The sequence below is a fragment of the Nematolebias whitei genome, chromosome 8 (genome assembly GCF_014905685.2).
Source record: "Nematolebias whitei isolate Nwh7 chromosome 8, NemWhi1, whole genome shotgun sequence".
NCBI lineage: Eukaryota > Metazoa > Chordata > Actinopteri > Cyprinodontiformes > Rivulidae > Nematolebias > Nematolebias whitei.
In genome coordinates, this window is record NC_056505.1 from 27,099,697 (window position 1) to 27,125,791 (window position 26,095).

The following is a 26,095-nucleotide window of genomic DNA, read 5'->3' on the forward strand; positions in this document are numbered from 1 at the left end:
TAGCTTATTGTTACTTTTAGCTTTTTGCTAGCTTATTGTTACTTTTAGCTTTCTGCTAGCCTTTTGTTACAAGAAGACCGAGTGTAAGCGTTTTAACTTTTTGCTACTTTTAGCAAGCCTGTTATTTTTGTAACCTTTTATAACATTTTATCAGCTTTTTCCTACTTTTACATTTTATATTGTGTTTATTATTATTATTATTTAGCTTTTAGCTAGCATTTTACTTGTTTTAGCAAGCCGTTGACTAACTTTTAGCTTGTGCTCTTGTTTTCCAGCTTCAGAATCTTCAGCACATTTCAGCAGTCGACACACATTTTCACGGTAAACCAAGTTTCCCCAGTTTATTATATCGTTAAAAAAAAATAAAAGTAAATGAGATCCAGTTCTATTTTTAAACACAAGCAAAGCCAACAGCAAAACAAGGAAAGTAGTAACATTGATTAGAAACACAAATAAAAGCCTCATCATTTGTTTATTGAATGCAAACATAGTTCCCTTTTTCTTGGAGCCAAACTCATAAAAGCGTGGTCACATGCAGAGCAGACTGGGCTCAAATTCAGCTAAATTACTGAATTTGAGGAAGTGAAAGCAACACTCAACCAATGTCCAAATAAAGGTTTGAAGACATTGAAAATGTCAGCGTAACGTTTCCTGGATGTCTGCTCACACTGTTTTTTTAATAAGAGTATACTTGAATCCAGGAAGCAAGACAGTTTGTCCCTGCGACGTCTTCCTCTACAACAGGGATATTCAACTGGCGGCTCATGGGCCAAATCAGGCCCAAGGGTGAACTCAGTTCGGCCCACCAATGGGTTAATTTTTTAATAAAAATAATTTTAAACTATAAAACAAACTTAATTACTGTAATGACAAAAACTGCTGGATGTCCGGCCCCTGAGCTCTTGGCTTTCAGTAACTGTGGCCCCTGAGCATTTTACGGTACGTAGTTGAAAAGCCTTGCTCTACAATGAAACACCTTAAAAACAAAACAAATTCTTTTATAATGGGCTTTTTCTTTATCCTAAATGATAAATTCAAACATGGACCAAAAGATGCTGTGAGAGAATCTGAATCTTATCTTTGAAGGAAAGGTAAATTGTGTTTTAGAGTGACGTCATTCAGTGTAAAAGTGCTACACTGGAACAAACATTATCTTCAGCTGCTCTCATTGCAGGTGAGGTGAGGCTGCAGGTCGCTGCAGAGACCTCAGATTTTAAGGAAGAAGGAACCTGCCACTTCTTTAAAACGCTTTCTGCTTGCCCAGAGATATTGGTTAAAAATAAAAATGTCCGTCCAGTGCAGAAGCAGGTTAAAGACGGTCACGTCTCGTCGTTACTGCGGACCGTGAGTCAGAGGGAGTTGTCTTTAGAGTGGAAGAGCCTGGAAAACAGTTCTCAGTCGTACTAAAGTTTAATTTTTTTTTTGTTGAGGTTTTTGTTTTTCCTATTTGTAAAAGCTGACTGTTATTCCCCTTCGTTTTCTGTTTGGCTGTCTCTCTCAGTTGCTGTTGTGATTCAGTAGAACACACCTGACACGATCCACATTTCCTCTGTGTGTTTTTGATTTCTCTATAAGAGGGGATGTCCGACTGCTCCAGCTGCTGCGCATAGACAATGACATTTCAAAATCATTAACATCCAAATGTCAAAATAACCAAATAGTTACAGATTACACCAGAGGTTTTTTTTTTTTTTGCTCTGTCAAAGTTGTTTGATAGACCAGAAATCACTTCTTTTATTGTTGATTTTGAAGATATGGAGTTAAACCATGTTACAATAGATCACAGACACAAGTCACATTAAAATCTGGACTGCCAGTGAATAGTAAAGCCTGCCGCAAAATGGAAAAAAAAAGGTGATTTTCTTTTTTTGCCCCTTTGTGTGCGTGCATGTCTGTTAGCAAAATATCTCATGATCCACGTACTGCCTTTAAGTACATCTACAACAGATGAACCTTTGGAGTGAATACAACAGAAGATGGCTGTCACAGCAAACTGAGTTTAAGAAACACAAGAATGGCATAAACTCAGCTAACTTGATAGATATTGAGTGAAAACTTGATGAGGTAGTGGCTGGGAGTCATTCTCAACATATAATATGAGCACTGTAATATCTTAATACATATATATTCATAAATAACAGGAGTGGGGTTCAAACCCACATGGATATATGTCGTATGCATCTTAAGTCCAACGCTTTAACCACTGGGCCATCCTGGAATACACAACAGTATGTACATATACTTATATATACATATATGTATCTGCATATGTATATATATATGCATCTATAAGGATGTATGTATGTATGTATGTTATGTATGTATGTATGTAGAAAAGCTTTGCAGAGAGTGGTGAAGGCTGCACAGAAGTCTGTTGGAGTCAGTCTCCCCACCATCACAGACATCTACACCTCTAGATGCAGGAAGAGGGCCACCTGCATCATGGAGGACCCCACTCACCCAGCACACACACTCTTTGCCCCGCTCCCCTCAGGCAGGAGGTTGAGGAGCATTAAGTGTAGAACCACTAGACTGAGGAACAGCTTCTACCCTGAGGCTGTTAGACTCATGAATCTCTAACCAGAATAATCACTGTGAAAAATCACGTCATGTTGCTGCTGATCTGTTTCATGTTGCTGCTGATCTGTTTCATGTTGCTGTGTTCATTCGTGCTTATCTTTTCTCACAGACTCATGTTCTTGCTGCTGTTCGGTGTATTGTTTTTATGCTATTAGTGCTTAGCATATTTTTAGTTGATGTTTTTCTTAGTTCATATTTTAGATCTTATTAGTCTTTTTTTACATTTTATTGTGGGATGTAACTGGGACCCCGTGTACACAATCTCATTCCACTACATGTACCACATGTGGAACAAATGACTAATAAACTCTGACTCTGTGACAAGTACACAATATATAAATATATGTGAGGACTTATCATATATACCAGGATGGCCGAGTGGTTAAGGCGTTGGACTTATGATCCAATGGACATATGTCCACGTGGGTTCAAATCCCACTCCTGGTAATCGTTTACAGCCAAAGGTCAGGTAAGGCAACCAACCTGTGACATGAAAGTAGAATTGCACTCAAGCCCAGAAAAATTTAACCTGTCCCACAGGTAGCCATAATCTCTGAGCCCAACAAATTAAAAGTAATAAGCCCTTTTCACATGATGTCAGACAACTTCCTTTTTGACTCGATGCTGTGGATCATTACTTCCGGGTCTATTCTCCCTCGGGAGACCTGTCTGGAAACTTAACGGAATTTCATTCCTTCAACCTTTATTTACAGAGGTTATATTACAAGATATAGCACAAGGTAAGGTTAATAAAAACTGTATGTGTTTGTTAGCTGTGGTAATGTTATCCATCATTGCAGAAACTTTAGCCACAGTAGCTAAAATATACAACACGGGCTGTAAGTGCTCTAATGTTTAAAGGTTTACTAGCTATATTAATGTTAATAAAACAGTATTTATGTGTTAGTTAGCTGTGGTAATGTTATCCATCATTATCAATTTATCATTCTGTAACTGTGTAAGGAAACAGCCTCCAATTGTAAAGTAAGCTAGCTAGCAGCTAACAGGTAGCTAAACTCTACACTGCTGCTGCCTGTCAGTGCTGTAACATTAAAATGTTTACTTTATCTATTAATGTAAAATCTCTGACATCTTCCAACACTGTTGAATAGAATAGCATTTTAAATATTGAATCAAAAACTATATGTCAAACCATTTCCATGTTCTGATGATTAATAATTTCTATTTTTGCTTTCTTCTTGTACCCATCTTTCTCAGCAGCAGCAACTCAGCAAGGAGGACACCCTGAAGACCCAGGCTCGTCTGAGGATTTTAGCAGACAGGACCATGTGAAGGGTTAAGGAGTACCAGTCAATCAGGAGGTTCGGTCAATCAGCTGTGGTTCATCTGCTGCTGCCTAATATCAAATTATCAGGGTCGTCTTGATCAAAAAGGAGACAAACCAGTCTAGAGCCTCCCTGCTCCTTCAAGTCACACTTCTTGGATGAACATTCATTACTGCAAGCAGCTGCGTTGGAAATCTCTCCATATATTTATCTCTTTTTTTTTTAATCTACTAATGAATGAATTGATGTTGTGAAGAATTCTGTCAAAACTTTTTTTAAATAGCTTGTCTTCATTAATCTGCATATGTACATCTTTTACATTTAAATTGCATCTGTTTGTATATTTTACACATCTGGTAATGTATGTGGAGGAAATGCTCAAATTAAAGCTTCTGTTGTGTAACAATTAAATAAGGTATGTGGCTGCTTCTTGCAAAAATTCATTTAATAATTTTATTGAACACTGTACATGGAGCAATGTTGGTAAAGAAACTTATTTACACACACACACACACACACATATATATATATACACACACACACACACACACACACACACACCCACACACACACACACACACACACACACACACACACACAGGAGGGCACTTCTTAATTGTCAGCTGCTGGATTTCCATTTCTAGGGACAAAACTTGTCTCTGCAACTCTTGAATTCTCCGTGTAGCATCATCCAGTTGACCTAAGATAAAAGAAAATATAAATCTTAATAGGCATCACTTATCCACCTATCAATTTCCTGTTCAATTATCAAATATCTTTTGTATTACAGCATTTCTTCTATTACTTACTCGTTACTGCCTTGACAGTTCTGAGGTGAAGATATATGTAATTTTTTTTTCAAAGGGGAAAACACAAAATATGCAATATTTTCCATAAAGTATAAAGCTGCTCCTCATTCAAATCATTTCATGTATTGACTGACAGTCTCTCAACCATTAGCAAGTCCAAAATGTTCTGAATACAACCACGAGATGGTTACAGTGTTATTCACTGCCATATATTTTTTCTACAAGACATTTTCTGCAATACTAACCCAGAGAAGGATGTCAGGCAGAGTTGTGATCTTTTGCCACTGCACCTGCAGGCGATGCCTCCTCTGTACAGTTCCTGGGGTCAGGCACCTCCTGGGAGTAATCCTGGCCAGCAGCACTGAGACACTTTCTTGCTCACAGGTAAACTGACTCACGAGCTTGTGAGCGTCTCCCTAGAGGTGGGAAATCAGACACTTCATGGTCATGACACATTTTTGTTTATTTTAAAAAAATGTTCAGCACTGTCTTCCCTCCATTTACCCCAATCATTCCAGTGAAATCTAGATGGCATCGCTCCTTGTCTGATCCGGGTTCTTCCACTGGCTGATGAATTTAGATCTTCTGGGGCAAAGTGCAGACTGCATGGGTGCTCCCACGAAGGATTTTAAAAGTTGGCCCTTCATCTCTCCTCATGGCTCTCACCCAACAGGAACGTATTTCTTTGTCCACGAGAAAATTGTGGAAACTCAAATACAGTGTTTTTTGTTTATTACTGGAACAACATGGCACACTGCAATAACGTCTTGATGACTGCGTCATGCTGGTTAGACGAGTTACTGCTGAGAAAGATGGACAAGAAGAAAGTAAAAAGAGAAAAAAGAGAAATTATTAATCATCAGAACATGGAAATGGTTTGACATATAGTTTTTAATTCAATATTTAAAATGCTATTCTAAACAACAGTGTTGGAAGATGTCAGAGATTTTACATTAATAGATAAAGTTAAACATTTTAATGTTACAGCACTGACAGGCAGCAGCAGTGTAGAGTTTAGCTACCTGTTAGCTGCTAGCTAGCTTACTTTACAATTAGAGGTTGTTTCCTTACACAGTTACAGAATGATAAATTGATAATGATGGATAACGTTACCACAGCTAACAAACACATAAATACAGTTTTTATTAACCTTACCTTGCGCTATATCTTGTAATATAACCTCTGTAAATAAAGGTTGAAGGAATGAAATTCCGTTAAGTTTCCAGAAAGGTCTACCGAGGGAGAATAGACCCGCAAAGACCCGGAAGTAATGATCCACAGCATCCAGTCAAAAAGGAAGTTGTCTGACGTCATGTGAAAAGGGCCTATAATAGGTCTGAACCAAAAAAAAACAACCCTGACATTTTTAATTAAGCTTTGACTGCTTATAGTTTCTAATGGTCGGCAGACGCGCATGGCAAAGATCAGAGCTGAGGCGTTTGTCCTTTCATGGCCGTCAAAGCGCATTAAATCCCTGCATTCTGCATTATTCAGACACGGACCCTGCTCTGATGTCTGCAAGGATATTTTGGGATCTCGCCTGTTTGGGTCGTACGTCGGCCGCGCGCGTCCACCGAGTGCAGGCTGAACGTCCATTTTGGGTTTTGGATCGCTGGCAGTAGGCCATCTGAAGCTTAACTGAACTTTTTTTTCCTTCTTTCAACCAGCCGGTCAGCGCGTGGTCAAATGGCCGCGTGCGACTGGTGATGTATGGCAAGCCATGTTGCCATATAATTGGATTATCAGCACAATCAAAAGCCCAATACCTGCCCGGGCCTAATTCGGGTTGGGCCGGGCTCCGGGTTTTGCAGGTTCATCACCATGCCTACATGTCATGGTGTCCTTGAGCAAGACACCCAATTCCTGGCACTTACATGGCTGCCCACTGCTCCACCTGGATGCATCTTGGGTGTGATGAGGTAAATGCAGCGAGCTGATTTTGTCATTGTATGGGAACATACAATGATAAAACTTTACTTAATTAGTGGTTTTTAATGTGTAATGTGTGTCAGGACACATCAGAAACGTGGTGGGACTCGAACACCTACGAGAACCTTTAAATGTGACGGGCAGAGCGCTATAAGCTGTCTTAATTTCTTGTAATTATGTTAAATCTGTTTTTGCAGAATTTCTCTTCAGCCAATTTGGAGCAGATGAGTAAAACCATGAGCTGTTAGGTTGAGAAAATCCCCCACTATTCATTCAAGACTTTCACTGACACATACATGCGAGGTTATAGGGCTGAAGGCAACGCAACTGAAACGAGAACGTGTGAAGAGAATATTGTGATCCCAGCACAGAAAATACTTTTTTTTTTTTTTTTATATCTGAAGTGAATCATCTTCTTGAAAACAATCTGTAAAATGTGAAGCACATAAGAGTCCAGTTGTGGCTGACAGTCATGAGTTTGTCTAGAATAAGAAACTTATGGCAGTGGGAGTTCATATTTGCATTTTTGTAGTTTGTGTAGGAGTGAGACTTTAGAGCCATTAATTTCATACCAATATTAAATGTAAAATGTTATAGTAGAAACCAGTGTGTGGATTAGCTTAACACAAAGCAAAAGAAACAAGTCAGTGTAAAATTTACAACTTGAATAAAGTTAACAGGAAAACATGAACACGTTTGGAATGTGTTCTTTGTGTTTTATTAAACATCTGCGATGCACATTTCTTTGCACGACCAATTTAAGTGAAAGATGTAAAGTGGGGTTAAAATCTGATTTGTGTGAAAATGAAACCTACGCATGATTAGGTGAATTCCCCAACTGTCACCTCATTCCAGGAAACGGGCCGTAGAGCAAACAGACACCGTACGCATCAGAGTTCCTGTTAACCTCTGAAAATCCCTTCAGCTTTTCTGTATTTCAAGCTTCTTTTTTTTTTTTTGATCTGGGTTTGAAAGAAAACTGTGGCAACAATTTGATGATTTCTTTTATTTAGAACTTCTGCATTACAATAGACTGTGGAAAAACAACAATGAATAAAGCATTTGAAACTCAATGCCCTCTTTGCACGATTAGCCGACCTCGAGACTAAGGACAAAAAAATAATTTTGCTGCATGATAGAAGCAGTGCATGAAGTTGGTTTAATTGTGAAATTAAAATGCCAACAACCATATGAGCATCATTATATTGACAACCCGTCATTATGGCACAGGAATATAAGATATTAGCATCAGAGATCAGCGACTGTAGTCAAAATCAAACAGGAATGACTTGTGTTCTTCTTCTCCGCCTGTCCGTCCCTGAAATGTTACATATGCTGACATTTTGTGGTTCATATGAGGAAGGACTTGAAATGAAAAAACTTCTATTTACTCACAGTTTTTTAAGGAACCTAACCATTTTATGCATTGCCCCACAACAAGCCAGAACAAAGCAAATATCTGTTGGTTTAAATATTCACGTCAACCTCCATCAGATCGGCACACGTTTGAAATTCACACAGGATACGAGTTCAGTCACATAAAAAAAGGATAATTCAGTCTGCCGGTAAAAAAAAAGGCTAAAGATTAGGCTGGGGCTGGTACCATAATCTGGTTTTTTCCCTTCCTGAAATGAACAGGAGCAAATGCTACAACTCAAATATACCTGAAACAGAATTGAAGCCACTTTGTAAGGAATGAACTAGAAGTGCGAATGATGCTCACATTGAAGTTAAAACTGAATCACATTTACAGATGTGGAGACTGGTCAGGGAGAGATATGGGAGGAATACTGGTTCACAAATCCCTAGTTAACTTTGCCATAAGCTGCTTAACAAAGATCAATAATTTAATGGAAATGGCTCCTCGAAGCGAAAAGGGATCTCCAAAGTTTCTGGCCCACAGTTACTGTTTGTTGGTCCACGGTGAGGAAATGCTTCAGCTCCTTTCCCTGACCACTTGTGTGTGAGGACCGACTTTGATTATTGTCGTTTTACCGCAGCGGTCCTCTGGGATAGACACCGTCATGATGTGGGGGGCGATGAGTTACATAAGCTCTACGTAATTGGCTGGGAACATCCCAAAATGACCGTCTGGGCCATATCCTCGCCACCAGCCCTCGTCTATCATTTCGATTCCGGTGAGGATTTCATCGGGATCAAAAGAGATCTCTGTGTCATCAGCTGAAAGAAAAGAGAAACTGGGTGATAAAATCATGAGAAAAGTTCATGTGTGGTTTTAAAACATTGCACACGGTTCAAAAACAACCAGTACATGTGCAGCATATGTGGCACAGGTACCATATCCATCAACGCTGGACAATATGTGCAGGTTCTGGAGCAAAACATACTGCCACCCAGAAGAAACCTTTTAATTAGAGGCTTGTTTGTTTCAGCCAGACAAAAACAAAACGCACCGAGCACACAGCAGCAGCACAACCAGAGTCCAGGTGTTAAACTGACCAGCCTGCTGAAATCCTGCAAACTAAGCCAAAAAGTTATAAAACGTTCTGCTCTTAAAATAACTCCTAGCATGTGTCAATGTGTAATTTGAAGAGGAACTAATGAGAATATCCTTCTTTTCTACTTTTTAAAGAACTTTCGGAACAAACTGACGTCAAAAAGGACCCTCATCAGTATGCATACCGTGAGAACCGATCAACAGAGGATGCAATCTCCTCTGTGGTCCACACTGCGCTCAACCACCTGGAGCAGAAAAACTCTTACGTCCGTATGCTCTTTGTGGACTTCACATCTGCCTTCAACACCATGATCCCCAAACCCTGATGGACAAACTATCCACACTAGGACTAAGCCCCTCCATCTGCAACTGGGTACTAGACTTTTTAACAAACAGACCACAGTTAGTGAGGATCCACAACCTCTCCTCCTCAACCATAACCCTCAGCACTGGCTCTCCTCAGGGATGTGTGTTGAGCCCCCTCCTGTTTACTCTGCTCACATATGATTGTGCAGCTACCCATCCAGGCTGTCACATTGTAAAGTTTGCAGATGATACAGCGGTGGTGGGATGCATCACAAACAATGAGTCCAGCTATAGGCAAGAGGTGGAACACCTGGAGAGCTGGTGCAGAGAGAATAACCTTCACATCAATGTGAAGAAGACAAAGGAGATGATTGTGGACTTCAGAAGGAACAAAAACACCTACACCCCCCTGAACATAAGAGGATCTGCGGTGGAAGTGGTCTCCAGCTACAAGTACTTGGGTGTACACATGAATGACAACCTCAGCTGGAGCAACAACACCACCAGCCTGATCAAGAAAGCTCATCAGAGACTCTACTTCCTCAGACGGCTGAGGCGAGCTGGTCTGGGAAGCTCAGTCCTCACCTCCTTCTACAGGTGTGCAGTGGAGAGCATCCTGTGCTCGAGCATCAATGTGTGGCATGGAGGCTGCACAGCTGCAGAAAGAAAAGCTTTGCAGAGAGTGGTGAAGGCTGCACAGAAATCTGTCGGAATCAGCCTCCCCACCATCACAGACATCTACACCTCCAGATGCAGGAAGAGGGCCACCTGCATCATGAAGGACCCCACTCACCCAGCACACACACTTTTTGCCCCACTCCCCTCAGGAAGGAGGTTGAGGAGCATTAAGTGTAGAACCACTAGACCGAGGAACAGCTTCTACCCTGAGGCTGTTAGACTCATGAATCTCTAACTAGAATAATCACTGTGAAAAAATCACATCATGTTGCTGCTGATCTGTTTCATGTTGCTGCTGATCTGTTTCATGTTGCTGCTGATCTGTTTCAATGTTGATGTGTTCATGCGTGCACATCTGCTCACAGACTCATGTTCATGTTTGTGCTGATGTTCAATGTTTTTATGTTATGAGTGCTTAGTGTATATTTAGTTGATGTTTTTCTTAGTTCATATCTTAGATGTTATTACTGTTTTTCTTATACATTTTATTGTTGGATGTAACTGGGACCTTGTGTACATAATTTCGCTCCACCACATGTACCACATGAGGTGCGAATGACAAAGAAACTCTGACTCTGACTCTCTGACTGACAAAAAATCATTTTCCAAATACATCACCTACAGTGATTTTGTAGTTTATTGTAGGAACCAATGATACTACTGGTGCCACATGTTCACGGTGGTGTAGATTAAAGTTAGTGTTCAGTGTACAGTTTTCGGTGCCTCTCAGCTGCCACTGCTGCAGTAACACTGACACTACTGCATACTCCATTCCAAGCCACGATATCGCCTCTCACTGACGTGGTTGCGTGACCAAGATTACTTCATTTTGTTCAGAGTAGCTTCGCCCGCCTCTTCTCGAGACGAGGCCTGGGGTCGAACATTTTCTCACAAGAGTATGCACAAAGTGTGTGATTGGTCAGAAGTTGCGGGCGTGTTTGTCAATGCGGAAAGACGTTTCATCCATACGACTCTTCAAAACACACTAAATTAATCAAATGGCTAGAAACTCCTGGATGGAGTTGTCACGTATACTGCAGCGGGAAGGGTTTCCCAGGAGCTCTGCGCCCTGAGTCTTGTGAACTAGAAAAGATGTGCGCGAGAAACATTCTGCAACCACGTGAACGCGAGCCGCCTGTTCAGTTTCAAATGGTGCGTGTAGCGCCCTTAGGACAAGGCAGATGAACAATGAAAGGCAATGAATGGAGCGCACCTGCAGATAAACAGTTACAGCACACATTATCACAACGTTCTGGTCAGAGAGACCAGTTCTACATATCACACACCCCACTGTAAAGAAAGTGTTTTTATAAAGTCATTTTTGTTTCTTATAAATACAGTGAGAAATCATTTGCTGGGCTAATGGTCATCTTTTATTACTGGAAAAGGTCACAATCCAAGTTTAATGATGAGTTTGTTGTTTTTAAAAACTTGAGTTGTTTAGTGACTACTATAGTAGATTAATTGCATAAATCTTGAATTGCCACAGTAAAAAAAAAAAACTTACCAGCCTGATAGTCATATAGTGCTCTGGCACAGATCCCTCGGTCTGAGGTTTCCTCCACAGTCGCTTCGTATAAGTTAGTCTCCTCCACCTGTGAGAAAAGCGACGCTAACTTTCAGATCTGGTCATTTGGTGGAAGAACGGTGCACTGCTGTGAGAGGAGTTAAAAAATATAAAACCCACCAGAGCAGGCTCTTCATTAGTAGGCTCTTCATTAGCAGGCTCTTCGTTAGCAGGCTCTTGAACGTGCGAGCTGGCAGCTGGAGCCTCCTCTGAAATAATGAAAGAATATAAAATATGAGTGTGTGTGTGTGTGATCACAGCTGCCAGCAGGTGGCAGCAGAAGCAGCTGGAGGAGAGAAAATTCAACGACCACTCAAAACTTTTACACGAAACCAGATGGAAGGATTGGGAACACTTAAGCTGATGCTGTGTGAAATGACCCCCACCTTTCCTCGTCTCCTGGGGAGGTGCCTCCTGCTCCTCATACTCACACGTGGACTGTCCATCATCCACGTCAGGCTCTTATTACCCAAAACACAAGCACAGACATGCATGTACTGTGGAAAACATTCACAAGTCCACACAGGCTGAACACCACCAGTCTGAGGCAGAACATGTACAATGCGTTAAAGATTAATAACAATAAAGCAGAAAGCTAAACAAAGGAAACGTAATGGAAGCATAATAAAGAAGGAATGTAGCATTAAAGAAACCATGGACAGGATGACAACACAAATGCATAATGTTGACAAATGAAACTGAGCTTTTGTTGAATGAGTGTGACACACAATACTCTGTAAAAACCACCAACACTGAGGACTGGGCGTCCTTTATTTGACCTTCTTGGACAGTCTAGCTTCTAAAATGAGCCAAGTTCTTTTTTTAAAAGCAGCATAGCCTCATACCGTAAGCATTTTGTAAAATGGTTGTTAAAATTAGTTGTTATATATTTGACTTAAGGCAACAGGTCAGATCTTTTTGAAGTTGGCTTTTGTGGAAAGATCGTGCAAAAATATTTGTACCTGTTTTAGAGTTTATATGTTTTTGTGTTGATGAGCTAATGGTTAGACCAAGCAAGCCCAGACCAATGTCTCCTGACAGGCTGCAATCCTAAAATATCTTCAAACACAAAAATTCCTCTGAAGTTCATGCAAATAATATTTTACAAAAGACACTGCTGGTAGTTTCACATTACCGTATTTTTTGGCCTATTAAGTCCATCCATCCATCCATCCATCCATTATCTTTACCCGTTTATTCCATTTTGGGTCAGGGGGGTCGCCGGTGCCCATGTCCAGCAATCACTGTGCGAGGGGCGGGGTACACCCTGGACGGGTTGCAAGTCCATCACAGGGCCACACAGAGACAAACAACCATTCACTCTCTCACTCACACCTAGGAACAATTTAGAGTTACCAATCAGCCTAACATGCATGTTTTTGGTCTGTGGGAGGAAACCGGAGTACCCGGAGAAAACCCACGCATGCACGGAGAGAACATGCAAACTCCACCCAGGAAGGCCAGTCGCGTTGTTTTTTTGTTTTTTTTTTGCATAATTTGCATGCCCTGTGACTTAAAGGCCAAAGCGACTTATTTATGGATTTTTCCCCATATTTAAACCAATTTTTGGCTGAGATATGACCGTTTTCATTTATTCTGACTGAAAACATTGAACACTACCATTTTCAGCTGCTAGGTGGCACTCGAGCAGTATGGCATGCCGTTGTGTCATGTAATAGGGAAAAGTGGCTATTAATGACACAATCTCCTTGCCACAGCCTGCCACCTTCGTCCAGCTCGCCTGGAGCAACCGTCAAATCAGCTTCATTTCGCTGCACCGCTCCGGTGAAATGCAGCTGATTTGACCATTAAAGTGCATTTATTAAGGAAAAGTTCAACTGCGACACACCTTTGTTATAATGTGGAGTAAACAAATAATTGTTTTTAAGTGTTAATCTTGTTAAATTCTTGTTAAAGTCCTCCCGTGACCAACATTTGGCAGCCCATCGATTTTTGGCACAACACCGGCCCACGTTTCCGGGTTGTCAGCGGTGACGCATAATAGATGTGATGTACACGGTGAAGTTACGCATTTATAGATTTTTCACACTTTATTAGACAAATTTGGACGGATGTGACTTATAGGGCGGTGTGACGTGTGCGGCGAAAAATACGGTCCTTGGTTATTTCCTAAGAACTCTGGATATTTACAAGAACAGACAGCAGCAGCGAGCTGTAGCACTTCTGGTGCAGCCTGTGACACTTCAACCTTTATTTAACCAGGATAGTCCCATTGAGATTAAAAACCTCTTTTTCAAGGGAGACCTGGCCAAAAAAGACAGCAGCTAATAAAAATTATATTCATCACATCAGTCGAAACAACAAAAGTAAAACATCTACAGCAAAACATTTCTGCCAGAATAACCATAAACTGCAAAACTGACAGCAGATTAGCAGATTTATAAAACACTGTTCATGTGAACTGCTTACAAATCTTTGAGGCACAAGTCTGTATGGATCCCCTTTGGTCTGGGCCCAGCTCGGACTACTAGCTCATCATGTAACGTTATTTCTTCAAAGAGCCTTCTACAACAGGTAAGATATTAACCGCTCCACTATCTTTCCACAGAACCACACTTAAACAGATCTGAACTATCCCTTTATGTTTGAATGTTTTGTCAAGTGTCAGAATTTTGGTGTCCACATACAATTCTGGATTAAGCTTGCTAAAAATGAACATTTTGAGATTATATTTTAGCCTCATATAGAAATAAACAAACCTTTCTATGAGGCTTTTACTGCAGTGGGTGTAAAGGAAACATTCATTTCAGCATTTGGTTTTTGCAATTAAAAATGTTTTACAAACTAGAGAGTTCTGCTGCTTTCCAAATAGATCAGTCATCAAGAAGAAATATTTAGGTAATTAGTACAAAATAGACGAGGATTGAAAACTTTACGATTAAAATTGACACAAGATTGTAATCTGGTGTTTCACCAGCACTACTCATCCTTCATGTACTCCAAGGACAACTTCACAGTGTGAGTGTTCTTGTCTCAAGCGTTGTACAAATATATATCAGTGTGTGTGTGTGTGTGTGTGTGTGCGTGTGTGTAAAGCTCACACCTGTGGCGCAGACAGGAAAGGCAGAGCCTGCTGATACAGGAGCAGAAGCATGGCGCTGAGGGGAGCTGGCTCGCTCAGATTCGTACACTTGCTTAGACAGAAACGGGCTTTGAAGACGCCCTGAGCAGACAAACACATTGACCCCCGACGCATGCCAACAATGATGAGGGACAACAGAGAGCAGACAGAATGAGCAGAGGAACAAACAGGGTTATGAAGACAGATTTAGGTGTGACTGATTAAAAACTAGACAGTCTGATGAGAAGTTTGTAATCAAAAAGTTTGGATGGAAGCTGAGAAAGTTTCGCAGTGCTCTGTGACAGGTTGTTGCATTTGAAGCTAAAGTGAACAGGAAGAAGTCCCCGTTTCTGCGGGGACGATACCTGGCTGAGGGCTAGCAGGGGCGGCAGAGGACACGCCTGAGTCAGTGGGGGGTATCCCCTGCTCTCTCTGTTTGAACATCTCCCTGGGATTCACAGCACGCTGCGAGATGAGGGAGGCAGCCTCCTATAAAAATAAAGTCACAAATACAAAAACTAAAGATCAGGACAAGGATTAAAGTAGCAGTGAGTGTTAATGATAAATAAATTGATCAGTGTTACTGAAAGAGGTCACGAAAGACAGAGACAGAAAAAACAGGCGCTCCACTGAGTTTTGAAGAGCTCAGATTTGAGTTGAGAAATTTTCATCTGAAGAAAGAAAAGAGACTCCGTTGGGTGGTGGAGTGAGGTTTTAGGAAGGGGAACTCACATTGGCTTTTTCCACAGACTCCCCTCTCCTGACTGCTTTCCTCTGGGCTGCCTGGTTCTCCTGCTCCTCCTCCTGATGACGTTCATAAGAACGTTGGCACTACTGACATTTTCTCACTTCCCGACTAAAATGCTTACAACATGTTTGCACTGGCACTTTTTTTTTTTCTTTTTCCCAGCAATCAACATAATTTGACAGAAGTAAATGCCACATCGGTCAACATCTGTTCTTCGTGTCTCTGTCAGCTGGCTTCACAGCTGGAAGTCATTTAATCCAAGTGCTACTGATGAGTAATGGTACAGAGATGCTCACCCACTGTTGTTTTTCCTGCTCTTTACTTTCAGCTTCTAGCTTCTGCTGGTACTTCCTAAGAAATGCAGGAAAAGCCATGAGACTTTTAATGAACATTATAACAAACCAACCTGGGCTTTTTCCTTCATCTTACTTCTGCTGGTCGATTTGAGAAGCCCTCTCCTTGTCTCTTTTCTCCCTCACTACTGCCTCCTTGGCCTCTCTGTCCTTCCTCTCCTTCTCCAGATGATGGCGCTCCTCTTCGGCTTTGCGTCGCTCCTCCTGCCGGCGTTTCTCCTCTTCTTTCTGAAAGCCCAACGGGGAGGTGAGTTGAGAACTGCTTTGATATTAGATGCCATTAAAAAGGCTGAAGTTACATTGGACAGGGACAAAAGGACCACTTTCAGTATCACTGACAGATGTGAAAATAAACCAAAAATGCACAAATTTACAGACTTAATTGTCTTTTTGATATTTATAAAGACTTCAGTTGTGCTTTATGACGCTCTGATCTACAGATCTGAGCCATTTGATTTCATTAAATATATGCTGACACCATGTCTTGCTCCAATATGCATGTTTTTTCCTTATAGCCATCAACTGTAAATTACAAGCCATGAGCACACTGAAGTGGATAAAACCTCAACAGGTTTGCAAAGCAGGGAGCAAAAGGTTTGTTTTTGTTAAATAGTTGTTTCTCTAAGCATATTGTGTTAAAACAACTGCCGTATCATTATTCTAGTACTTTCAAATTGTGTGGTTTGTTCTGAGAAGATGAATAAAATTTGACCATCTAAAACAACTCAAATCTTAAACTTATAGCGGTTTCAGGAAATTCTATATACCGTATTTTTAGCCATATAAGTCGCACCTTTAGGCATTATTTGCAAGTCCTGCGACTTATACACCAACGCGACTAATGTATGCTTTCCCCCCAATATTTATAACCCAATGTTTGGCTGAGATATGACAATTTCATTCATTCCGACATGGAAAATATTGAACACTACCATTTTCAGCCACTAGAGGGCCTTTGAGCAATATGGCAAGCCAAGTATCTCATTAATAGCCACTTTTACCTATTAATGAGATACTTGACTTGCCATCCTGAGTCACCTTTGGCTTACTCTGGAACTCCTGGAGCAAATGTCAAATCAGCTGCATTTCGCCGCACCGCCCAGTAGGAATGCACGATATATACTGCACACGATAGAAACAATAGACATTTAGCCTATGATGGAGATCTGTATTTTACTGGTTAACCACAGTAATGCTGTGTCTGTGTAAAATCAGAGTTGTCAGATTTAATCATTACTTTTTTTAGTTAAAAACTGTGCATAAACGGTGCTAAAGTCCTTTCTTCGAGAGCCAAATAGTAAAGCTACAAGCTAACTACGACCGGCTTGCCGTACTCTTATTCGGACACATGTGCAAAATGCTGTGTTCCGTCAAGTTTTTTTTTTTTTTGTCTAAAGTTTGTTGGTCAGCTTTAAAGAGTGCGTTTGTGTGTTAAAAAAAGGGTTAAACCTGCTCTGTGATCTGTGAAAGAACGCTGTGTTGTGTGATTTTATTGCGAGACCCTCTGGTCAGAGCCAGAGGAAACTGGTCGCCATTTTGTGTCAGTTCTCCTTAAAGCAGAAGGAGACACCCACTAGTGGGTTGGAGGGTGAAGTGTTTCAGTGTGAAATGCTGCTCTGTTGCTGTTCATTTCTGAAGTGAAAATACTGGAAACTGTTAAGAGTTAACAACATATTCTATTGTTTAAAACAAATGGCTAAAACTACATTTGATATCTTTTGCACTGTTTTGCACTACAAGAAAGAAGCCTAATACTTGATTTGTTTATTATTTAAAAACTCTCTGGAACTAGTAGTGGAATTTTCTTAAATGAGATTATTTTGTGGTATAGTTTTCAAAATAAATTATGGCAAAAAGACACCATATGCTTTTTTCCCCCCATTCCTATTGCAAGTTTTATACCAAAAACATATTGTGATATATATTGTTACCGCCACTCTTCACAATACATATTGTGATATTAATTTTATGCCATATCGCACACCCTACTGCCCAGGCAAAATGTGGCTGATTTGACCATTAAAGTGCATTTATTAAGGAATAGTTCAACTGAGACAAACCTTTACTATAATGTCAAGCAAACAAATAATTGTTTTTAGGTGTTTATCTTGTTAAATTAAATTTTTTTTAAAAAGCACAGCAAGCCATCCTTTTGCGTGCTCCAGCAGCAGCAAACTGATTTTTGAAATGCAGCTGATTTGACCGTTAAAGTGCATTTATTAAGGAATAGTTCAACTGAGACACACCTTTGCTATAATTTTGAGCAAACAAATAATTGTTTTTAAGTGTTAATCTTGTTAAATTCTTGTTAAAGTCCTCCCGTACATGCTCCCGCGACCACCATTTGGCAGCCAATCGATTTTTGGCACAACACCGGCCCATGTTTCCGGGTTGTCAGCGGTGACACATAATAGAACAAAGCAACTTGTTTGTTTTTTTCAACATTATTAGACATTTTTGGACTGATGAGACTTATAAGGCGGTGCGACGTGTACGGCACCAAGTACGGTAATATAATTTGAACGCCACAAAAGCACATTCAGTTTACAAAGTTTGCGTCACAAATACGCTTTGATGGGACAATACAAACAAAAGAACAACTATTAGAGGATAAGAAAAGTTGCCACAACTTTCTGAGGATCTGTATTTTGGTGCAGCTCATGTAACACAACAGAGAAAAATGTCTGGAGTTGAGGTTTACTCAGTGGAAGAAGGCAAAGTAACTTAAAAACTGCTCTGACCCAAACTCCTGATTCAGTGATTTATAATTTCTCACAGTGACAATTTCAGACGGCTGTTTTTGGGTATGTTTATCTGTAGTTGTCTGTAAAGTCCTGTTAGCGTACCTCTGCTTGTGCCCAGAAGTTGTCTTTATTGGTCTTTCTGATTTCTGACATCGCGTTGGTTTTCTGGTACACTGATCCCTGCAGGAAGAATAAAACCAAACATTTAATTATGAGCGTATCAGCATGAAAGAACAGAAAAACACAGCGATGTAGCCGAACCTGGCAGCTGAGCTTTTAGAAAAATACAATAACTTTGTTATGGAAATGGCTGATGAGTGGGTTCCTTTTCATTTCATTATTATTATTTCTTTTTTACAATATTCGCCCATTTGCTGAAGAAATTAAATAAACCAAATTATGTCTTGATTCATAAAATAAAGCTTTATAGTAGATAATGACCAGAAATTTTACCCAATTCAGTGCATTTTAACAAGACTTTTGGTACGTGTAAGAAAACAAAACAAAACATTTCTAGCTTTTTGTGACTCCAAGTTCATAAAACAGAAGTATTTCCATCATACAGGGCTCTTTAATGAGCCTAGTTAAACTAGCTTCCACAGCTTTCTTTATGTCAAAGAGAAACAAAAAGCTGTGCCTACCACAGGCCCCTGAGGACCGCTGTCCTGGAAGCGGCTGGAAGCTTCTTTATGAAAGTTGTAGTTCGCTCCTGATGCTTTAGCCACCTTCTGCATGATCACGTCCGGCTCCACATCTTCATCTGCTCTGGCATTAACAGTGACGTGAGCCCCCTACAACACAGAAATGACACACACAGAAGTCTTTATATAAACAAACACAAAGAAACAGTTTTCTGTCTTGACTGCAGCGGGCATGAGTGAAGCTGAAACACCGAAGACAGGATACTCATTAAAAGACCCACAATATTACGATGTTCTAAGAGAGTGCTGAAAAGTTACGGTTTGAGTTTAAAAGTTTATTTTGACCTTACAAACAACAGATTAAGAAATTATTGTTGGTAATTTAATTGACATGATGCCGCCTGTCAATCATTCTAGTAGGCTCTTCAGCAACTGACCAATCGGCGAGCATAGTTTGTCCTGAAGTGAACGCCCCTTACCTGCAGGAGCTCCACCCCCTTTTCCTCCAACAACATCGTCAGGGTTTTACATTTTGAACACGTTGCAGTCGGATGGATTTCATAAAAAATCTTCGGAAAAAATGGTTAAACGTTGTCGGTGGAGGACGTAATTCAGACACGCGTTACACTCAACATTTAGAGGGTGAAATACAGTTTATTACATTTCCAAAACCTAAACGGAGTCTGTAGAAATGTAAAAGATGGATAAAGGCCGGCAGCTGACCTCCTGAGCAGCTCAGAACAGGAAGTACTACATGTTCCTTGTACAAAGGTAACTGCAAAGAAATCCTCCATTTTGTGTCATAATGACATCATATGCTTAATGGTTTAATTTAAGGTTAATGCTTAAAGTTAGTTGTGCTTTGTTTTATACTGTATGTAGATATATTTTGCAACTTCTGGTTACATAAGTTTAGTCTTTGTTTGCTATAATTAGGGTTGAATAACTTTGGAAAATATTCTAATTGCGATTTTTTTACATCAATATTGTGATTTAATGAGAGATAATTTTTCAATGTCTTCTCGTGTATTTTTCAATGAACAAAAGCAATAAATCTGTTTCAGTTGCAAAAAAAACCTCCACTGTTTTCAGCTCCGCTGCAACTTTGTTTCTGCATTATTTGAATTAGGGGTTGAACAACTACATAATTTTTAAACTCGACATTAACATAATAAAGCTCGAGTAGAACTCGAGTAGTTTATGACATCATAGGATCTAAAGATACAAAAATAAATAAATAAAAAATAAAACCGCAAAAAAAACGTAATTTATTTTTTATAAAAAAGACCAACAAAACATTAGGAGAGCATATTATGCTCCTACCATGTATCAAACTGCAAATAAGTCACAGGAAAACCAAAATTATTAGTTATTATTATTATTATTATTAAGCTGTAAAAGTGAAGAAACGTGCAGCACGTAAAAAATGAAACTAAAAACAGTGGTGCGGTCGACCACCCCGCACCACCACCAGCTGCGGTGCGCATTAAGTTTAGTTTTAGAGATTAATATGATTATAGGTTTTTAAAGGTTTAGAGATTAATATTTGTTTCTTTTAGTTTGTGAAACAAGATCAGAGGAAGCTGGTTCTGTTGATTGGACCCGGTGTTACACCATATACTGTGACCTGCAACAGTGCATGCAACACCACCCCCTACGGTCACAATGTACAGTGGTCACAGAATATGGTGTAACACCGGTTCGCAACGAGCTCCAAACAGTCAGGAAGTTGATTCATTTTCTGTTTCCTTACAGTAGTTGAACTGGAAGATTCATCTTTAGTGAAATATTTCCAGACTACTGATGCATTTCTACCCGTTTGCCAAGACTGGGCCTGCTCCGCTCAGTCCATCTGCTGGGAATCCATTTGGTAGCTTCTACTAGTAGCCTGGTGCGGATTACGTGATGCAATGACGTCACTGCAAATACTCGACGTGAAATTTTAAAACTCAGTAGATGTCCTAGGAATCGAACTGTCAATTACTCGAGTAGTCTGTTAAAGCCCTAATTTGTATAGTTCCAGGATAGCAACTTGGCTAAAACGTGTGCGCGAGGGCATTCTGTACTGCTTATCTATTGTGTTTAACAAAGCCATAACCCAGGCCTGGTCACTATATTAATGGGCATCAGGTCTTTTGCTATGAACTCCGTTATTGCTTTAGATATTGCATGAGTTATTTCTGCGTGCAGTTTCGAATTATGTTCATATGAGTTACACCTTCGAACAGTTCAATCAGTGATCCCTGTCAGCTGGTACTTTGCTTACTTGAAGTTGAAGCACTGGTCATTGGCTTTCTAGCCATGCAACTATCATAAATAGATTTGTGGTGTTTTTTTAAGTATTGATAAAGATTTATGGTGTTGCCTCGAGAGGTAGCAACAGCAGCAAGGCAGGTTCTGCACAATACATGTCGTTGTGCAGTCTTTTTTATAGCCAAAATAATTCTAAACAACGGACGTGCTGCCCCTTTTTGGTGCCAAACTTTCAGATGTATCAGCTTCTGTCGAGCCTGATGCCATTGTGCAACTGGTTAAAGAGCAGTCTTGACTTATCCCGCTCCCTGCTCTGCTTTGCCCCCGTAACCAGATCACGTGACCAATCAAATCGCAGCCTTTGCGATTAGAAAATCTCATTTTATCATGTTGCAATATTATTGCAAATGCAATTACCATATTTTTGCTGTATAAGTCGCACATTTTTGCATAAATTAGCAGGCCCTGCGACTTATACAGTGAAGCAACTTGTTTGTTTTCCCCCCATATTTATAACCTTATTTTTGGCTGAGATCTGACGATTTCATTCATTCTGAAATGGAAAATATTGAACACAACCATTTTCAGTCACATGAGGGTGCTCGAGTATTATGGCAAGCCAAGTGTCTTATTAATAGGTAAAAGTGGCTATTAATGAGACACTTGGCTTGCCATCATAGCAAGCCACCTTCATCTCACTCCGGAACTCCTGGAGCAAACGTCAAATCAGCTTCATTTTACGGCGGCGCCCAGGTGAAATGCAGCTGATTTGACCATTAAAGTGCATTTATTAAGGAAAAGTTAAGACTGAGACACACTTTCACTATAATGTCGAACAAATACTTGTTTTTAAGTGTTAATTCTGTTAAATTCTTGTTAAAGTCCTCTTTTGCACGCTTCTGCGGCTGCCATTTGGCAGCCAATCGATTTTTAGCACAACACCAGCCCATGTTTCCAGGTGGTCAGCGGTGACGCATAATAAATGCGACCTATATGGCACCGTGACGTGTACGGCGGCAAGCATGGCAATTGTTCTGCCCTAGCTATAACAAGTTAAAATGAAAACTAATTGTGCATGGAGTGTTTATTAGGTTGTGTGAAGTAAAATTTACACTCAATGCATATTGAATTTCACTGTGAATTATTGTTGCCCTGCAGTATGAAACATCCACTGCTGTAACTATTTTAAGTTGTTGGTACCTTTGAAATGTTTTTTTTTTCCTGTTTTATTTGTCTTAATGTTGGCTGATCAGGCAGAAATACCGCCACCATTAAAGCTATCTTTATTTGTTTGTTTGTCAGAGGCTAGCTCAGCCTGGGTTACATTTCTGCATGGGCAGAGCGAACTTACCGTAAGCATCATGTTAATTGACTGCATAACTAATTTCATCATGAGCATTTTACGTGAGCTGAAGGTGAACATTTAAACAGCATCATTTGCCAGCTTCCACACCAATCAGGAAGGTGTAATTTCTTTTAATATTTTGAATCGGTGTGCTACAACTGCCATAAGAGTACATTAAGTGAACACAAACTCAAGCTAAAGCAGATATCTGACATACACAAACATTGCAAAATAAAGAAGAAAGAAGAAGAAAGTTCTTTGTGTTGTTCCCATACAATGATGAAATTAATTCTCTGCATTTAACCCATCACACCTGAGATACACCCAGGTGGAGCAGGGGGCAGCTATGCAAGCACCCGGGGAGCAATTAGGAATACGAGCCATGCCCACGACATGTGGGCATGGCTGGGAGTTGAACTGTAACATTTTGGTCTCAAGCCAGCTTCCCTACCTCTACACGACCACACCTGCCCCATATTAAAAATAAATAAAATAAACTCAGCCTTCTTTTGATTAACGGTACTGTTCTTGGTACCTGACTGTTCTACTGTAAATACTGTAATTTTTTGCAGAAAGTGCAGGTCCTCCAATCAGCACGTGCCTTACAGGTAGTCAAACTGCTTATTGAGTTAAAATGTAATAGTTTAAAAGTCATTTGCCTTTATGCTGAGTAACACTAGAAATAATGTGCTTCTTAAGCCCCATTCCTTTTTTACCTTCAGAAAATTGGCTATGGAGCTCACGTGATTTGCACAGATTCCCTTCCTTGCATCTTTGACTCCTTCTCCAGTCTAAAACAGAAAAACAAAGAAAGTTTAAAGTGTGGTCATCACAGAGGAGTAATTAAACGCAGAAAGGCTGACGGCAGCGACTAACCCAGTTAATGAGGACATATTTGGGCAGACCAGAGTTAGGATCCTGGACCCGGCAGAAAGCGTACATAACTTTTCCACTGTTGAGTTCTTCAACCAGCTCCTCGAGTCCTCCATCTGATACATAAACAATGTGGAAAAGTTAAATGGCAGCTGTGGTTTGTTGTGTAACTGTGGACATGTTTCCCCCTTTGCAAATGATGGGCTCAAAAAGCAGAGGCAAGCAATTCTTTTGTGCTGACTTTCTAGCTCTGCAGCTGCATGCCGATGGCGACAGATTCCCACACACATTTGGTAATATCATGCTGGCATATTTAATGAAAATAATATCCACTCGGGTATTCACCTCCTTTTTCTGCCAGGCGGATGTCATTACTGTTTCCCTCATAGGTGAACAAGGCCCTGTAAAAACCAACGATTAAGGTGGTTAAAAGGCAGCACTAAAGATGCATCACTTCTCACTCGACAAGGGATGTTTTGTAAATTTATTCTAAGCATGTGTGACACTTAATCCACGTTCACACTAAACTTTATAAAGGAAGTAAAGTGGTATAAACATATCAGCTGTTTTAAAAATATGTTGGCAATCTTCACATGCTGCTTTGCTCCTGTCCGGATAAAATATGACTGAACTTTTATGGCTATTAAAACATTCACTAAAAAGTAACTTTGGCTTCTCCAACTTTATCAAAAACTAGAAAAAAATTGTTGTACCTGGAAAGCTTTAATTTGACAAAGTCAAACTTACTGAAACAGCTGTAGGTGAAACATTCTATTCAGACTACAAATGCTTTGCAAAAAGAGTGAAAACTTGCAAAATATTGTTTTTTAATAAGCGAATACTGCTGCTATAGTTATGGCTTTGACAAATTTAGGAGTTTGAAGGTGAACTCTTGGTAAATATAAGAATAAATACAATATTTACCAACTTGTTTGACGCAAATATCTGAATTGGACTTGTTTTGTCTCTGCAAAATGCCCTGAGGTGATTTTTTTTACATGAACTGGCATCATATGAATAAAACTCGTGATCTGAGCTCTATGTTTGTGTTAGACAGAATATGACGAATGAAGAGACTGCTCAGCAGATCTGATAAAAACCTTCAACAGCAGTAAGAGATCCCTTCTCGAGGTGCATCTTTAAATCTTTTTCCTGGTGGAAACCAGTGTTTGCTGATGTAAACCTGAGAGTAAAATCCAGGGCTGACTGTAAGACAGGACGCCTGCAGCGTTCAGTCCTCCAGCTTCCTATTTGCACACTGAGAAAAGCATCTCAGCAGAAATGAAAACTTGCTCACTCTGAAATAGTCAATGCAAGACCACTTCTTTCGTTCTTCCCTTTTCCTATCAGTACAATTTAAGAACAAATAAACTACACCAAAATGGTGTTTCTGAGTTAGCAAATAAAGTGCCTACTGTGTGAAATATGTTGTCATTGAAAACTAAGAGGACTCCCTCATGGTTGCTCTTTTGGTTTAATTAATTAAGGTCACAATTAAACACTGAAGCTGCCATCTATGGGTTTACACAGGTTCCCACAGACATTTATACAATCTTAAGGTGACACTCCTGTAACAATGGCTAACCTAAAGAGGAAGTGACTGAATTTACTTGCAACATATTTAGTCATGTTTAACCTCTGATGTGCTATCAGGAAGTGGTGTAGCTTTCTTTCTCACTCCGTTATATCACTCAAAACCTAAAAATACACGTGAATTACTTTTAGTTGTGAAGTTACACGAATAGTAGCTAACTAACCATGTTACCGCCTATATATATAGATATAGATATGTTAGCACATCCTCCATCGGGCATGTTTAACACATGAAGGTGAATCATTACTAAAATAAATACGCTCTCATGACAACAAAAAACTGTCTTAATTCGAAGCTCGTCTTTCCTCGGGAAGAAAACCACCCAATGCTGTGAAAGAAAAACGTTAATTTTACACTACGGTTTAAGTTTATCCAACATTTAAGGTTAACTTACTCTGACGACTGACTCAAAGCTAGCAAACTAGCTAACCAGCCCTCTCGCATAGAGCTAACGCTGGTTTTAAAATGTTGCTACTCACCAATTTGTGTTTGATTTTTCGTCTACTACTTCTTTATACGCTGCTGTTAATGCAGGGCCATTTTTACTGAGGTTTACAGCCATCGTGTTGTTGAACACAGCTATCCAGCTAGCTCTCGGGACTGCGCCCTTCCTACTGGAGGAGTGCCGCGGATGCTTACTTTTAGCTGCGGGACGCTTGTGGCTACGTCTCAGCTGAGGTCTCCTGCATTTCGATTAGCGGCACACTCCGGAAGCGCGGATCTTGTGTGCATCCTCTATAGTTGATAACTTTAATATACATGAATAGACGCATGTGTTCCAGTAATTATTTAAAAGCACGAGTCCATCACTTGAGTGAGTTGCGCTTTAATATCTCTGTTTACGCCAAA

General features: G+C 40.1%; 1 protein-coding gene and 1 non-coding gene across 5 annotated transcripts; one reads left to right on the top strand and one right to left on the bottom strand.

Moving 5' to 3' along the window:
* The first annotated feature begins 2,944 nt into the window (after positions 1–2,944).
* On the top strand, positions 2,945–3,027 carry trnai-uau. Its single transcript has one exon. It is a non-coding gene; the product is annotated as a tRNA-Ile (tRNA).
* Positions 3,028–7,595: 4,568 nt separating this feature from the next.
* On the bottom strand, positions 7,596–25,889 carry dbnlb (drebrin-like b). 4 transcript variants are annotated; one of them, XM_037680534.1, is made up of 15 exons: positions 25,726–25,889; positions 23,998–24,053; positions 23,656–23,768; positions 23,496–23,570; positions 19,182–19,331; positions 18,643–18,720; positions 15,873–16,024; positions 15,740–15,794; positions 15,428–15,499; positions 15,061–15,184; positions 14,678–14,797; positions 12,000–12,074; positions 11,734–11,822; positions 11,554–11,641; positions 7,596–8,785 (listed from the first exon to the last, which is right to left on the bottom strand). In XM_037680534.1, exons 1-15 carry the CDS (start codon positions 25,806–25,808, stop codon positions 8,649–8,651), a joined length of 1,467 nt encoding a protein of 488 aa, XP_037536462.1. In that variant the 5' UTR covers positions 25,809–25,889; the 3' UTR covers positions 7,596–8,648. The 4 variants fall into 4 exon arrangements, with proteins under 4 accessions (XP_037536462.1, XP_037536463.1, XP_037536464.1 ...); XM_037680535.1 differs by lacking the exon at positions 15,428–15,499; XM_037680536.1 differs by lacking the exon at positions 14,678–14,797.
* Positions 25,890–26,095: the final 206 nt, after the last annotated feature.